This window comes from Monodelphis domestica, chromosome 1 (assembly GCF_027887165.1).
Source record: "Monodelphis domestica isolate mMonDom1 chromosome 1, mMonDom1.pri, whole genome shotgun sequence".
NCBI lineage: Eukaryota > Metazoa > Chordata > Mammalia > Didelphimorphia > Didelphidae > Monodelphis > Monodelphis domestica.
The window spans coordinates 167,803,155-167,820,082 of NC_077227.1; the positions used below are offsets into that span (position 1 = coordinate 167,803,155).

At 38.0% G+C, this 16,928-nt stretch overlaps 1 protein-coding gene across 3 annotated transcripts in view; it reads left to right on the forward strand.

Annotated features, from left to right (window-relative positions):
• Positions 1-16,928, forward strand: part of ALDH1A2 (aldehyde dehydrogenase 1 family member A2) — a 186,645-nt gene that overhangs the window by 155,531 nt on the left and 14,186 nt on the right. For all 3 annotated transcript variants that reach the window (XM_056809383.1, XM_007479682.3, XM_001368117.4), the window contains 2 exons: positions 10,236-10,338; positions 13,798-13,982. In XM_056809383.1, coding sequence (XP_056665361.1) covers positions 10,236-10,338; positions 13,798-13,982 — 288 coding nt within the window. The remainder of the gene's footprint in view (positions 1-10,235; positions 10,339-13,797; positions 13,983-16,928) is intronic.

Consider the following 16,928-nt stretch of genomic DNA (forward strand, 5'->3'; position numbering starts at 1 on the left):
CTTTTTTTTAAATACTGCCTGATGCTGCTTGGTACAGATTCTTATCACTTCATGACTAGACTATTGCAGTAGCTTGATGGTGGTTCTGCCTTCCACAAGGCTCTCCCTACTCCAGTTCATTCTCTGCTCAGCTGTTATATTGATGTTCCTAAAGTATTATTTTGACCTTTTTGCTCCCTCCTCATTTAATCAATCTCAGTGGCTTCCTAAACACCTTCAAGATAAATAGAAAATCCTTTGTTTGGCTTTTAAAGCCCCACCATGAGCTGGTCTTTGTCTTCCTTTCCAGTTTTCCTACTATGAGATCTATTGACACAGGTCTTCTTGCCTTCCTCACCAAAAATACCATTACTCAGCTGAGTTTCACTGGCTGTTCCCCTACCCTTTAGAGCTCTATCTCGTTTCATCTCTGCCTTTTAGCTTCCTAAATGTCTCAGCTATTATTTCATATTCTACAAAAGAAATCTTGATGATTCTTAATCTTGTTTTATTTTCTTGGAGGTTACCCCCAATTTATCCTGTATAAATCTTGTTGTTATATGGCTATTAGCATGTTGTCTCCCCTATTCAATGATGAGTTCCTAGCAAATAGAGACTATATTTTGCTTTTCTTTGCATCCTCAGCATTTAGCGTCTTATCTAGCAAATAATAGGTAGGCATTTAATGAATGTAAATGACTGAGGACTACAAAACAAGGCAATAATTGCATTCTTAGGATTCTATATTTGGAGCAAGAGGGAACCTTAGATGTCATCTAACTTAATCCTCTCCTTTTCTGGATGAAGCCAATAGAGATTGTGATTTGCCCAAGGCCACCTAGGTAATAAATGACAGAATCAGGATTTAAACTCAGGTCCCCTAACTTTAAATATAACACCTTTTCCCACCTCACTGTGCTACCTCCCAGTTGATTCTCTCTAGTTTTCACCTCAGCTCTTATTTTTGGCTCCAGGGTCATCAAAGGATCTTGCTTATTGTTTAGATAGCTTCTTAACTTTGGTATTTTTAAAGAATCTCTTATTAGTTTTAGAGTCCTTTGCAACACATCCTTCAATTTGCTTTTTGGCCTATTTTTTTAGTTTACATCTGATCTACCATACTTTTTTAGCTTGTCTGTTTTCAGTTGGGCTGGGGTTTTTTTTCCCATTTTTTGAAACATGACTTTTTCCTTTTAAGAATCACAAGCTTTGGGGTTTCAATTAAATCTCTTTGAACATCGTTTTCCTCCCTCTTGGCATGATAGATGACAGGAAACTCTGGGGTCAGTTGATTTTTGGATGATTCACCTCCCTCCCCTGACCCTAGTAGCAAAACCTTATGGAAGATGATATATTTTCCCAAGAAACTTGAACTTCGGATCTGGAAACTTGGAGCCCCACTGTTAGGCTCATGGTACCTTATCCCCTTATCCATGAAATTTTATTCAGTTCTAGTCCATATACAGGGTTAAGAACCAAACGGCAATCTGGGACTTGGCATGACTGTGTCATAGATTGGTTCCCATGTAGATCATTAAGGCCACTTAGCCTGAATGTTTTTCCCAATTACCCAATAATAAACGTAGACCTTAAAGCATCCCCGGAACTTGACAATTCCACAAGTTGTCATCCAAATTGGGAATGACCTTGAATTGGTCAGATTCCTGGGACCACTTCAGATTGTAATGACCTGTCTCATCCATAATCTCTCTTTGATTGGGGCTAAGATTTAATTGCCTTACAAAGTGTACTCATGAATTGTTATTCTTCAAAATATCTTTTTAAAGTCTGCACTTAAAACAAACTATTATATAAATAATATTTGAAAAGTTTATATTTTAAAGCAATAACTCCAAAATATTTATTTTTGTTCAGTAATTCAATTTTTTTTTATTTAAATATATATTCTTTCATTTTTTGGTGTTATGAGTAAAGTAGCTAGGAATATTATTGTACTGATAGGTCTTTTCCCTCCTCTTTTAATATCATTCTCAAGTAATTCTCAAGTAATATTTTTGGATTTTAGGATCACTGGGACTATGACATAAATAGATTTGTAGCCCTGGCTTTATATTGCTATATGGCTTAACAATTGCATTATTCACCTAGAAATTCACCCCCACGATGTTTACTAAAAAGTCAGCTTCCAAGGAAAGTTTGGCAGAACACTGAGCTAGGAAAAATTATTCTTTGGTATTGTTCTCCATTCTCTGATTAACAGGAGCTGAGCAAGCTTTTTGCATGGCTAATCTAGCCACAAATAAGCCCTGGCCTACATTACTAATGCCTAAAATAAATCAGTTTATAATGGAAATCAAACTGTGGACTAAGTGAGTGCCAGGCAACAACTGAAAGAGACATTTCAAATGAGCATAATCAACAGTAAGCATTTCTTAACTACCTACTGTATGCAAGACACTGTGCTAGACTCTTATTTTCCCCTAGTATTCAGCTTTCTAAGGACTGAGGACAAAATAAAATGTTATTTTTACATGTCAGAATGTTATAGCCTACCTAGAAGTCATAATTGATTATTTACTCTCATTTATTCCAATATAGCAGCTAGGTAGTGCAGTGGCTAGAGAACTGGAAGTGAAATAGAAAAGAACAGAGCTCAAATATTGTGCCAGCTGCTTATTTTCTATGTACATAGCTTAACCTCTATCTGCCTCAGTTTTCCCATGTAAAATGAAGATGATAATAGCACCTACCTTTGAGTTGCGGATCAAATGAGATAATATTTATAAAACACTTAGCAATGTGATTCTTGACACATCATAGGTGCTTAATAAATGCATATTCTTTTCCCTTTTCCATCCCTATCCAATCAGTTAATAAGCCTTGGTCAATTCTATCCTCTTAACATCTCTCTCAATCATCCCCCCTTTTTTTACTCAAGTCATAATCACTCAAACTCAGACCCTCATTATCTCTCCCTGGTCTATTATGATAACTTCCTTAGTTGATGTCTTAGTCTTTAGTCTCTCTCCAATCTATCCTCCATCCAACTGACAAAATGATATTTCTTAAGTGCAGCTTTGACCTTGCTGGTTCCTTGGGACTCAATAAATTTTAATACCTCTCCATTTCCTCTATTGGGAAATACAAATGCCTTTGTCTGGGTTTTCAAACCCTCCAAAATCTGGCTTGAGCCTCGCTTTCTAGTCCAGTTCCATGACTCCTCCTTGTGTGCTTAAACAACAGTCCAATATGCGTACAAGGTAGAGTGTATTATGAGTGCTTTGAACTAAGGTTCCATCAAGAAGTTGGAACCACACTAGAAGGCTGTAATTTAAAAAAATAGGCTATTTTATTCATTCATTCATTTGTTTGTTTTCTAGAGACAATAGCAATTTCCTGAAGGTTTTTGTATATTGATGTAATGAGATCAAATGTGCCTTAGGAAGATTAATTTTGAAATATTTGAAAGATATATAAAAGAATATTTGGTGGAGAAGCTAGGTGACTCAATGGTTTGAGAGCCATGCTTAGAAACAGGAGGTCCTGGGTTCAAATTTGAATTTAGATACTTCCAGTTATCTGTTCCTGGACAAGTCACTTAACCCCCATTGCCTAGCCATTAGTGCTCTTCTGCCTTAGAGCCAATACACAGTATTGATTCTAAGACAGACTTTATATTTTTGCTATACGTAAAGATATATAGCAAAAAATGATATATATTCATATATTATATACATATATGTATAAAACAAAAGCAAAGTATAGGTAGGGATTATTTTGTTCTTTGCATTTGTATCCCCATCAATTTATCCTAGTGCCTAGCATGTAGTAGGTGCCTAAAACTTGTTGACTGAATGATGGCAAGGTAGCAGCTGGGGTGAGCAACTGGACAGAGTGTGAAACATGATTAGATCACTGCATAGAAGACCAAAGAAATGGGTTTGAGAATAGGCTTGACTGGTCTCTCTACTGGAATTGTAAAATCACTTCCCACTTCTGACCCACTGGGCTTCCTCAGCACAGAGAGAGAGAGACAGACAGACAGAGACAGACAGAGAGACAGAGACAGAGAGACAGAGAGAGACACAGAGAGAGACAGAGAGACAGAGAGAAAGATTGAACCTTATCAAAAGAACAGGCACCCATAGCTGATAGAGCTATCTCTGACTCCCACTTCCAGCTGACATGGAATTGAGCCCTTCACATCTTTCTAATTCCTCTTTAGTGTCTTTCCTTTTTTTAGTGAGTGTTATAGTCTTCATCCAGTATAATCTCTTGCCAGACTGTTCTACAGCTGCAAAACAGAAGGATGAGATTCTTCTTCTCCCTCATGCATGCATATCTTGCTTTCTCTTGGCACACATGCCCACTGATATCTTCTTTATAAGGAGGCCCCCTTCTAGGCAGCAGTCTTGACTTTCAAAAGAATTTGTAGTGAGGCAGAAGAGATAAGGGGAGCACTTTTGTTGTTGATCAGTCCTTTTTCATTTGTGTCTCACTCTTTATGACCCCATTTGGGCTTTTCTTGCCAGAGATATTAGAGTGGTTTGCCATTTCCTTCTCCAACTTATTTTATAGATGAGGAAACTGAGGCAAACAGGGTTACTTAACCCTGACTCACCCAGTGTCACAAAGCTAGTGAGAGTGAGGTTCAATTTGATCTCAGGAAGATGAGTCTTCCTGATTCCATATCCAGCCCTCCATCCACTATGCCATCTAAATGCCCTAAGGGGAATGCTGCTTGGTGGAATAAAAATTCAACTTGTGGTTTGGAGTGTCCCCCATTACCTCTGATTTCCAGAAGTGAGAGTTTTCTATTATTCACTCATTAGACCTTTACTTACAACTGTCCCTCATTCCTGAAATTGATTCTAGCTACTATCCCCAATCTCTTTCTTTAGAAATGCCTTCTTTCAAGGAATTACATCACCATTGTTTTCTCCAATATCTCTACTGCCCCCCCCCATGACATCTCATATGGCAAATAGTATCTTTTAAGATAGGGGATAAAATCAATTCAGAGGTCCTATATTTAAATCCTACCTCTGATAAGCACTACTAATGTAATTTAGGTAAGTCCCATAACCTTTTTGGGTCTCAGTATCCTTATCTATTAAAGGGAATAGTTAGATTAGATGACCTTTCCAGTCCTAGAGCTGTCTGACAGTGAATTGGGGAATGTACTTTTTAGATACTGGCTAACTGTGACCCTGAGCAAGTCACTGAATTTTTATTTGTCTCAGTTCTCTCATCTGTAAAATTGGAATATTTGCACCTACTTCCCAGAGCTGTTGTGAAAATCAAACGAGCTAATAATTGTAAAATGCTCAGCATGTAGTAAATGCTATGAAGATGTTAGCTATTATTAGTAGTATAATTATTCCGTTACTAACATTTCACAATTTTCTCATTCTCTTTTGTATACTTTTCCTACCAATCTTTACATTTTAAATTCCTTTAAGGCATAGTCTCCATCACAGCTATTTTAATATACTCAGTTTTAGCTTCTGCTTTGCATATTTAAAACTTTTTCATCTGAACCTATGATTTCATGAATATAAGGAATTTCCACAGTAGAAACTACCTCCACCAAATTAGTTCAATTGCTTTTCTGTAAGGTAGGCTTAGGGGAATGCCTGGTGGTACTGAAATAGCTAGGCAACTTGTAGATGGCAAGACAAGCTAGTATGTTTCAGAGGTAGGAATCAGTCAGGCTCCAGTGCCAGCCTTCTGATCCTCAAGGGATGTTGCCTCTCACCTTGAATATAATAGATGCCTAATTAATGTTGCAAGCTAATGAAATGTGTAGTACAATAGCCAATGTCAATAAATCACTAAGATCAGATTGTGAGTCAAAAGGCTTTTCCTTGTCCTTCCTTGGACAGTTTTGCTTGTCTACATATTTAGGGATCTTTTAGTAAAAGGTATTCTGGAAGGATCTTGGAATTGTCATCTCTAAGAAGGATATACATTTCTGGCTTTTTGAAAGTGAGAAATAGGAAGCAAAGACTGAGCCAGTTTCTAGTTTCTCAGAACTATAAAAGCTAAGATGCAGGTGCTAACTAACCAAAGGCATCAGCAAGGATAAGTAAGGGCTGAGACAAAAGCTCTTCATTTCTCCTCCAAGCTCTTCTCAGTGCTTCATCTTTAGCAGAATATCTGGCACAAGTAATATGTCTTAAAGAATAACATCAAAAGGACTGATGTGAGGGATTGTCTTTTTCATAAAATCCCCTCAGTGACCATCTTTCATTTTCTAATTAATACTTTGGTCACTAAGTTACATCAATGAGACAATCTTGGCAGAAGAAAGAACATTAAAAAAGATTATCAGCTGGCAACTCTTTTCCAGGAGAGTGAACACACTACCCTCCTGATTAGTAAGATAATTAGTAAGTCTTGCCTCTCCTCAGGAAAGTCTATGATTCTGAAGCATTCTTTTGCTCCTAGGGCAGAATTAGGATAAAATGAATAAGATAACAATCTTTTGACCATCTGTGAATTATTTTACTTTGTAAACTACTTTTAAAAAACCTCTAGGACAGTCATATTTTCTAATTACTGAAGGTTTTCTTTTATATGAGCTACCAAGATTGGCACATACAAGAACATTTAATCTCTATTTGTTCTGTCTAAATCAGTACCTTAAAATAATACTAAATTCTTAGCTTGAGTAGAATTTGGCTTACTTCACCAAAGTAGATCAGTTTCACCACTATGGAGGGATGGGGAATGTGTTCATGGAATAGACTACTCAGTAACTAGCCTGACTTCCTCCTTCCCTTCCTGCCTCCGTCCCTCCTTCCCTCCTTCCTTTCTTCCCTCCTTTCCTTCCTCCCTCTCTCTCTCCCTCCCTCTGTCTCTCCCTCCCTCTCTCTCTCCCTCCCTCTCTCCCTCCCTTCCTTCCTTCCTCCCTCCCTCCCTCCCTCCCTTCCTTCCTTCCTTCCTTCCTTCCTTCCTTCCTTCCTTCCTTCCTTCCTTCCTTCCTTCCTTCCTTCCTTCCTTCCTTCCTCCCTTCCTCCCTTCCTCCCTTCCTCCCTCCCTCCTTTCCCATTTCCTTCCTTCCTTCCTTCCTTCCTTCCTTCCTTCCTTCCTTCCTTCCTTCCTTCCTTCCTTCCTTCCTTCCTTCCTTCCTCCCCCCCTCTTAAAACTTATTACTGCTTCATCCTCTCCAATGACCTTTTCTGACTTTCTGGCTTTCTAATGCAGAAGTACATATAATTTGAAAGCCATCTTAAAGAAAATACGCTCAGTTTAGTTAACTGTAGTTGCTGAAAAAGTTCATTTGCCTTTTCAGTCAGCATTAGGCCAGAGAAAAAGGCTCCCTCTGCAAACAGTTCAACCAAAACCTCCCTTCTTAGCATCTCATAACACTTTAAAATTTTACCACATACCTGATGGCAGGTGATTATATGTGGCCTTGTTTTTTTTTCCCATTATTTCAAATACATAAACCCTATTTCCTCAACAAGATTGCAAGCACCATCTGTTTTCCCATAACATCTAGCACTGTGCTAGTTATTTAGTGGGTGGTATTCAGTTTTAGTTGCATTTGTTTATATACAATAGATACTACTAAGGACCAGGATAATGCCTGGATTATAGAGGCTTGATCAATTCTTGGTAGATTTACAGATTTTTAAAACTTTTGATTCAGGCATATGCAAAATAGGTATTATTTGACAGTTTTATCTGGATCAGAATTAGTAAAGATTCTGAGCCTTAATGGTATATAATATAAATGAACCAAGAGAATGCTATAGTATCATATTTTTTTTTCTTCTCTCTTACAGATGTGCCATCATCTGTTTTTTTTTCTTCTAGCACTATTCTTCTCTCTGTCTCTCTCTATCTCTCTCTGTCTGTCTCTCTCTCTCTGTCTCTGTCTCTCTGTCTCTCTGTCTCTCTCTCTCTCTCTCTTTCCCTCTCTCCCTCTCTCTCTCCCTTTAACTATTATTATTTTAGAAACCCTGTTGTAACAGTTGTAGACATATATTGCTTAGTAAATATTTGCTGACTGATTGGTATGATACCATGATTTATAAGACAACACATCTTGTATAGATTGCATACCTGACAATATGTTACTGCCTTTTCTTCTCTCCCTTCATCAAGCACCCTATATACTAGCATAGGCTTTAGAGCTGAAAAGGACATTATTTCCAACCTCATCATTTTATAGGTAATAAAACTGAGGTCAATTGAGGTCAAGCAACTTATTCAAGGTCACATAAGTAATAACAATAGCTGGCATTTATATAGTGTATTCATATATAAAACTACTTTACAAACATTATTTCATTGAGATGCCAAATAGCAAAGAAAGCAATAGCACCCAAATGGAAAGCCAGTAGTACTCTTTCCCTACAGACATTTCTAATTTATTCTTTATATATCTTGTTTGTATATAGCTGTTTGCATGTTGTCTCCCTCATTAGAAGAGGAACTCCTTGAGAGCAGGGCCCTTTTTGGGCCTTTCTCTGAATCCCCAGTTTTAGCACAACACCTCTGCTTGCTTCTACCCCATTTTTCTTTGTTGCCCTGTTTTATTTTTGCCTCCCTTTTCCTGAGTCTCCATCACTATCATCTCCTTCATGCTTCTATTCTTTTATGACTGTCCGATCTTCTGCTCCCATTTTTTTCATAGACCTGACCAAGCACAGCACTCACTCAGTATTAATTTGAAATTTATGGCTACTCTTTTGCCAGCACTCACTTTCAAATTCAATTCCAGTTACTTGGTTCAATTTCTAGATAAGTAGTATAGGACTATAGTTTAATATTAAAAGTAGCCCCAAAGATATCTGGAGGGCTTTTAAGTAGTCCTACGTAATGGCAGGAACTATATTTGATGACAATTTTCTAGCCCTAAGTAGTCATATCTTAATATAGTATTTAACTTAAAAAAATAAGTTTTTTAATGTTTTAACATTCAATCATGTCTGATTATATCTCCTTTTCCCCTCTCCTACCAAACTGGAAGCCAACCTTTGGAACAGTCATTCAATATGTTGTTATTATCTTTATTTTCCTAAAAAAATTTTAACCTCTGTCAATTCTAAGGCAGATAAGTATTGATTTTAAGGCAGAAGGTGGTAAGGTCTAGGCACATGGGGTTAAATGACTTGCCCAGGGTCACACAGCTGGGAATAAGTATTCAAGTGCCAACTATGTGCCAGATACTGTGCTGAGTGTTGAAGATATGGAGAAAAGCAAAACCAAACAAAAACCAGTCCTTGTTCTCAAGAGCTGTATAGAGCTCAGCTAAATGGGGGAGACAGCATGCAGATAACTGTGTATGCAGAAGATATCTGTCTACATGATATATTGGAGATAATTTCAGAGGAGATACATTAGCATTAAAGGTGATTAAGAAAGGTGGGATTTTAGCTGGTAGATGATGGAAGCCAAGAGGCAGACCATTCCAGGCATGGGGGACAGCAAGTAAAGCTTCATAATGTGGACAGATGGATGAGATGCTTTAACGTCTAAGGAAATGCCTCAGCTGATTGTTTTACTATCATAGCTGGAATGAAAAGGAGAAAGAGAAGAGGAGAGGCAGATCACCAAGGAGGTCAAGACCAACTTTCTTAAAGAATATATCCCATGGTTTATGCAACATTACACACAACCATATTCTTCTGCCTCTAACTCTCAAGGAAAGGAGAAATTCATTTTCTCTTTTCTGAGCTCAGGATTGCCCAATTCATATATGCAGCATTTGGCTCCATTTTGTTGCCTTTTTCATTAGCTTATTGTAATCATTGTAATACCTGGCATTTTTTAAAAGAACATCTGAATAGTGTGTTTTATATCCATCCATAGTTGTGCATGTTGTTGCTTTTGATATAAAGTAGAGAGTAGTTTGGCTTTCTTTAAAGGCCAAGATCTGAATACCAAGGCCACGATCCAAGTTTGGAAATCTCACTGTGCTAATTTGGTCTATAGTGTGCATGCCAGTTACTTGGAGAGAAGATCACTCAGTGTTCAAGATACCAGATTAGAACCCCCTCCTCTCCTCCCTTTTCCCAGTTCATTCCAGCTACAATAGGAAAACAACTGTCCAAGGCATTTCCTCAGACCTTAAAGCACATCCCCCATTGGCAAGTTTAGTATCTTATCTACTCTCCTCTTCTGGGCAAAGTCCTGGGAGCTAGCCCTGTGTTATTCCACCAGTAAGTCTTCAGCACACATTTATTTACGGCTACAGCCTCACTGCTGTCCATAACAGGCTATGGCTACTAATACTGATGGTAGTGTGGTGTAAAATCTTTCTCTGTTTCCTTTCCTTTCAGGTTGGAAAACTGATCCAAGAAGCAGCTGGAAGGAGTAATTTGAAGAGAGTAACTCTGGAGCTTGGAGGGAAGAGTCCCAATATTATTTTTGCAGATGCTGATTGTAAGTCATCTGCAAGAATTTAATCATTTCCCAGGACACAGTTATACATAGGCTCTCTCTCTCCACTCTTCTCCCCACTCCCCTCCCCTCCCTTTCCCTCTTCTCTTCTAATCTCCCTTCCATTCTCTTCTCTCCTCTTCTTTTCTCATCTTTTCTCTCCTCTCCTTTTCTCTTGCTTTCTCTCTTTTCCTCTCTTCCTTCCCTCAAGTTTTGCTTCAGACACTTACTAGCTACGTGACTCCAGACAAGTCACTTATCCCTGTTTGCCTCAGTTTCTTCATCTGTAAAAATGAGGTAGAGAAGGAAATGGCAAACTGCTCCAATATTTTTGCCAAGAAAACCCCAAATAGGGTCACAGAGAGCTGAACATGACTGAAAAAATTACTGACCTGAAGTTTCATTGTGTCATAAATTAAGTGGAGGGAAGTATGGTATAAGAACAATAGAAGTGAAGGAAGGGTCCGGGCTATGGAGGGCTTTGAATGCCAAAGAGATTTTATATTTGATCCTGATCCTGGAGGTGATAGGGGCCACTGGAGTTTATTGGGTAAGGGAGTGAAATGTGAACTAAGTGCAGAAAGAAGGTTAGAGCTAGATTGTCAAAAGTCTTTTGGGGGGGGGATTTTATTTAGTTAGTTAATTGAGAATATTTTTCCATGGTTACAAGATTCATGTTCTTTCCCTCCTCTCCCCCAAGTCCCCTCCTGTAGCTGATGAGAAAAGCTATAATAAGGCACATGCATTTTCTCCTAGAGGCAAGAAGGGAGTCATTAGATGTTTCTGAGCAAGGAAGTGAAAAGGATAAGATCTAGGAAGATAATTTCAGGGGCAAGGGCTAGATTAAGAGTCAGAGGACCTGGGTTCAGTTCCTGCCTTTGTTACTTAGAACCTTCATGGTCTTAGACAAATCACTCAAAGTCTCTATACCTCAAGTTACTATGTCTGCAAAACAAGGAGATTCAAGTAGATGTCCCTGAGGTTCCCTGCCAGGGCAAGAGTTGGGGAGACTGGAGAGGGATAAGAAAGGCTTTTTGCAGAAGGTAGGATTTGAACTGAGTCTTGAATGAAGTTAGGAGAACTAAATCTATGATCCTATAAGGTAAAAATTATAGAAGACCAGTTAGTTAATCAGTTAACATGCATTAAGCACCTACTAAGTGCTAGTCATTGTACTAAGTCCAGGGGATATAAAAAGAAACAAAAGATATAAGCTCAAGGGGCTCATATTCTAATAAGGAGGAAAAGACCAAAGGCAGAGAGACCATTTAAGAAGCCAGGAAGGGAGTATTGAGGGTGATACATTGTGATTAGAGGGGAAAGAACAGATGTAAGAACGTTTTCACAGAAAATACAGCTCTAGATGTGCTTTTGAGGCCTTTTGGTATGGATGTAACCAAATCAGACATACCTAATTTGGTGCAATCATTGTTGTAAGAACCTTGAAAAATGATTAAGTAAATCCCCTTGCCTCTGAATTGTATGACATTTAAACAATGCTAGATCACTGATGGAGAAGCAAGGTATGCAGCAGATAGAAAACGGGGCTTAGAATCAGTAAGGTTCATCTTCATGAGCTCAAATCCAGCCTCAGACACTTAGGAGCTGTGTGACCCTGGGCATGCCACTTGACCCTGTTTTTCTTAGTTCCTCATTTGGTCCACTCTAGTATTTGCCAAGAAAACCCTAAAATGGGCTCTTGAAGTGTTGGACATGACTGAACCCACTTGAACAACAACAGATCATTGAGAATCCTACCTCGTTTCTTAAGCATCCCCAGGAAAGGAGATTTTCCATTACATCTTTGTGCTACCTCAGAGTTGGAAGAGACCACGTATCCATGGATTCTAATCTGTGTCAGAATTCCCAACAAGGGGTCACTTAGCTTCCTCTTGAAGTCCCAGAGTGATGAGGTATTCCCTGACTTCCAAGGTGACCCATTCTTCTTTTAGATACCTCTAATTGTTAGGGGAAATTTTTTTCCTTTATTTCAAAACCAAAATCTGCCTTTTTAAAAACTTCTACTAATTGTTCCTAGGACCTACTAATTCTGTGGGACCAAGAAAAACAAACAGAATCCTCTTTTTCATGTTTGCTCCCCAGATACTTTTTTATCTTCAATTTTACCAGTGGCTTAATGGATTTATATCTGATATAATTATGGGTTCATAGATAATGTGCCTAGAATTGAGGTTGTGCTACAGCTAGCTCAAACTGGCTTCTGAAAGCCAATTATTTTATTTTTGGTATAAGCATTTACACTCTAAAAATTGACAAATGCTACAAATTGGGGCTTGGTTTATGGTTTGATTAATTTGTAGACTTAAGAAAGCAATTGAGAAAATGTAAATAATACAGATTAAATTTAAAAGCATGTGGTGTATGCATTTCTTTTCCTAGACAGTAGTTAAACACTTCCCAGCACACTATTGGCAGTAAGGGACTTTAAAAGTCAACAGGGGAATGGTTAAGTGGCTTAGTGGATTGAGAGACAGGTCTAATGACAGGAAGTCCTGGGTTCAGATCTAACCTCAGATGCTTCCTAGATGTGTGACCCTGGTCAAGTGACTTCATCCCTTGTTTATCCTTTACCACTCTTCTGCTGTGGAGCTACTACATAGCATTAATTCTAATATGGAAGTTAAGAGTTTACAAAAGAAAAAAAAGTCAGCTGGTTCAACTACCTTATCTCCCAGATGATGAAACTGAAGTCTAGTGACATATGTAAAACCCAGTGGAATTGCACATAGGCTATGAAGTGGGGTGGAGGGAGGGAAGAGAAAGAGCATGAATCATGTAAGCATGGAAAAATATTCTAAATTAATTAATTAAATAAACATTTCTAAATTTAAAAAAAATTAATTGACTTGCCCAGCTTCACATGGCTAATAAATATCTAAGGGCAGGATTTAAACCCAAATCTTTCTGACTTTAATTTCAGCATCGCATCCACTATAATGTACTATCTTTTCTATTCAGTGCCTGGCACATAGTAAGTGAGCACTTAGTACATCTTTGTTTACTTGAGTTGTTCAAAAAATCTAGTTGTTGAATCTCCCAGTTTAGCACTTAATTAGTTAAAAGTTCATCTTCTATTTTAATTATTCCATCTGCCAGAGGAATATAATATCCCTTTAATAGAAACTTTGATAACCTTATTCCTTAAGCAGCTAAGATGTGAGCAATGAAAAAAGGACAAAAGTATCGTGATTATAAATATCACACATGTTCATCAGAAAAGTGAAGGGTATATTCTCTTTCTTGTTCCTATTCAAAATGCAAGGGATACTATTGTCCATACCTCTCGGGCACCAAACACCAATTCCATGGACATCTCACGTCAGTTCCATTTCCTGCCCATTTTATGTATAGTATTGCACTGGGTGCTTTGGGGATAAGGCACAGGTGCTCGCTTCTCTAGTGGGGAAGAGCAATACAGATAAAAGGGACTTTATCTTGCAGTGGACTATGCTGTGGAGCAGGCCCACCAGGGTGTGTTCTTCAATCAAGGGCAGTGCTGTACAGCAGGATCCCGCATTTTTGTGGAAGAGTCCATCTATGAAGAGTTTGTTCGAAGAAGTGTGGAGCGTGCCAAGAGGAGAATAGTTGGAAGTCCTTTTGACCCAACCACCGAACAAGGCCCTCAGGTAAGTAATAAAAAGTCTTTTACTTCCTTACTTTGGACCTTCACAGAACCTTTGTAGAGTCTAATGAGGTCCTCCTAGATGTTAGGCATATAAAGAAAGTTGCTTGTTTTCATGCATGTGACTGGATATTCAGGTTGGTGAGGAGTCTTTCTCTTCCAAATTAGCTTTTACATAGCCTTTCATTTCATAGCAATTTCCTCAAAATTATTTTTGCTTCTGAAAAAAATAAGGGCACCAATTCCTTCAATTTATCTTTTTCAAAAATTTAGGCAATGATTAGAAATTTCTCAAGAGTTCTGAGGACTTTTTAGAAATTGAAGTGTTGCATCACTCTACAAGAGCACCTGGCTCAGTGTTTAGCAAAGAGGAGTGAGTTGCCAGGCATTCAAGTCCTTGATCCATAGAGGGGGTGAGTCCTGACAGATTTATAATGGGTTGGGAGAATTCATTCTATCCCATGTAGGAATGGAATGGTTCTCTGAGCATATATTCCATTCCAGCTAAACATTGAGTGCTGAGGTTCTGGGCAACCCTAGATGCATGGCAGATAGTCATGGTAGCTATGTTCTGGTAAACATTTTGGCTAGCTCTACTCCAATGCAGAGAACAATGGTTGCGATTTATAGCAAAGGACTAGATCTGAGATTTTGTTGATATGGAGAATTTCCTCTGTGATTGAAGGTCAGTACCTTCTCTGCAATATAGAGACAGTTGCCCAAAGTCACATAGCCAGTAGGTCTCAGAGATGGAATTCAATCCTTGGTCTTCCAATGAGCTTATCAACATTTCTATCTGTTCTCTCCAACGTAAAATGATTTGTACATGAGGGGAGGAAATATCCTTTTTAGGGAGGAGAGTCACATTCTTTGTGAGCTCTCTTGTGCTGTTCTGGTAGTTTTGCCAAATGGAAATCTGGTTTTATAGAAGAGCAAGAAATACTTAATGAGAATAAATGGAACAGGTCTCCCATGAAAACTTCTGATGAAGAGCAATGTCTCTTTAGGTTTGGGCATATATAATTTACCTCTATCCCATCTTTATTGCCAAAAGGAAATGGAGATCTAGACATTTATTTATCATGGCAATTCAAGCAAAAACAGAGAAGAAAAAAGTGGAAAAAATACCTCAAGTGAGAAAAATCTTTTATTGAATTGTTAAGATAAATGGTCTGTCATCTTATAAGAACTAGCTTCAACTGACTATGCTGATTAGTGACTAGACTTTGAAAGTGAACATTTCATACATTTCCTTCTAGGAATTATAGGGACATATTAAAAATGCCCTTTTCAAGTTGTATAATTTTTTCAATTTTAAAGTTACAATTTAAAAGCATACCATCCCCCAAAGTCACGTTCATACACATTAAACAAGAACACCTTCATAACTACCACAACAATAATAACACAGTGAAATAGAACTTGCTATTTTCAAAAGCACTTTATGGGGTTGTGGCCACTTTGACAATCAGTGTGCTTTCCATATGATTAATTTGATTTTGAGTTCTTATTCTTTCATGTAAATAATTCAGGTGGGTTAGCTACCTTTTGGCCCAGATGTATGCAGTCTGTTTAGGAACATTACCTAGAATTATAATGGCAATTTATGGAGGCCATTCTTTTCTTCCTTTTTTTCTTCATGTGAAGTATTTATTTTAAATTTTTATCTTTATTTTATTTTAATATGAAATTTCCACAAAAGTTTTCCAAAATCATATGATTCATATTGTCTCCCTCACTCCTTTCCTCTCCCTCCTGGAGTTGACAAGCAATTCAGTCTGGGTTATACCTGTATTATCACGTAAAACATATTTCCATATAATTCATTTTTGTAAGTGAATAATCTTATAAAACCAAAACCTCAGTGATCCTGAACAACCCGGAGGGATCTATGAGAAAGAACACCATCCACATTCAGAGGAAAAACTGTGGGAGCAGAACACAGAAGAAAAACAACTGCTTGATTACATAGGTCGACGGGCTGTAGACTCTGGGTGATCATCCTAGTGCAAATATCAACAACATGAAAATAGGTTCTGATCACGGACACATGTAATACCCAGTGGAATTGTGCATCAGCTACGGGAAGGGTAGGGGAGGGGAGGGGAGGGAGAGATAGAATATGATTCTTGTAAGCAAGGAATAATGTTCTAAATTGACTAAATAAAAAAAAGAGAGAAAAAAATAAAACCAAAACCCCAAATCAAATACCTAAGTAAACAAGTAATAATCATATGTTTCCATCTACATTTCTACTCCAACAATTCTTTCTCTGGATATATGCAGTATTCTTTTTCATAAGTTCCTCAGAATTGTCCTGGATCATTGTATTGCTGTTAGTAGCAAAGTCTAACACATTTGCTCATTCCACAATATTGCAGTTACTGTGTAAAATGTTCGCCTGGTTCTGCTTGTTTTACTCTGCATCAGTTCATGTAGTTCTTTCCAGCTTTTTCTGAAATCATCCTGTTTCTCATTCCTTATAGCACAATAGTATTCCATCACCATCATATACCACATTTTGTTTAACCATTCCCCAATTGAGGGACATTCCTTTAGTTTCCAATTCGTTGTGATAGCCATTATTTTCAAGTCCATACAGTTCCTCAGTTCCTAGATATAAATGTAGGAACTTAACAGGGAACTGTCCACAGGAAGCCTTTCCTGATCCTCTAGATGCCAATGCTTGCTTTCCCACTTAAAAAAAAAAAACCCTTTGTATTTATTTTAGTTATATTTATATTACTTATATTACAGTTCCAACCCCCTTCCTCAAAAGGGTCTTAGCTTCAGCCCCAAATAGACTCAGATCCATCCCTGAGGGACTCTAAATCTAAATAGAGGGGTTGGGGCTCCCCCCAACGTTATGTGTCCAATTGGGAATTAAGGATGAACTCCTAAATAAAATAGATTTGATTTGTGAAGGGTCTCCTCCTCAAAAGGGATTAAC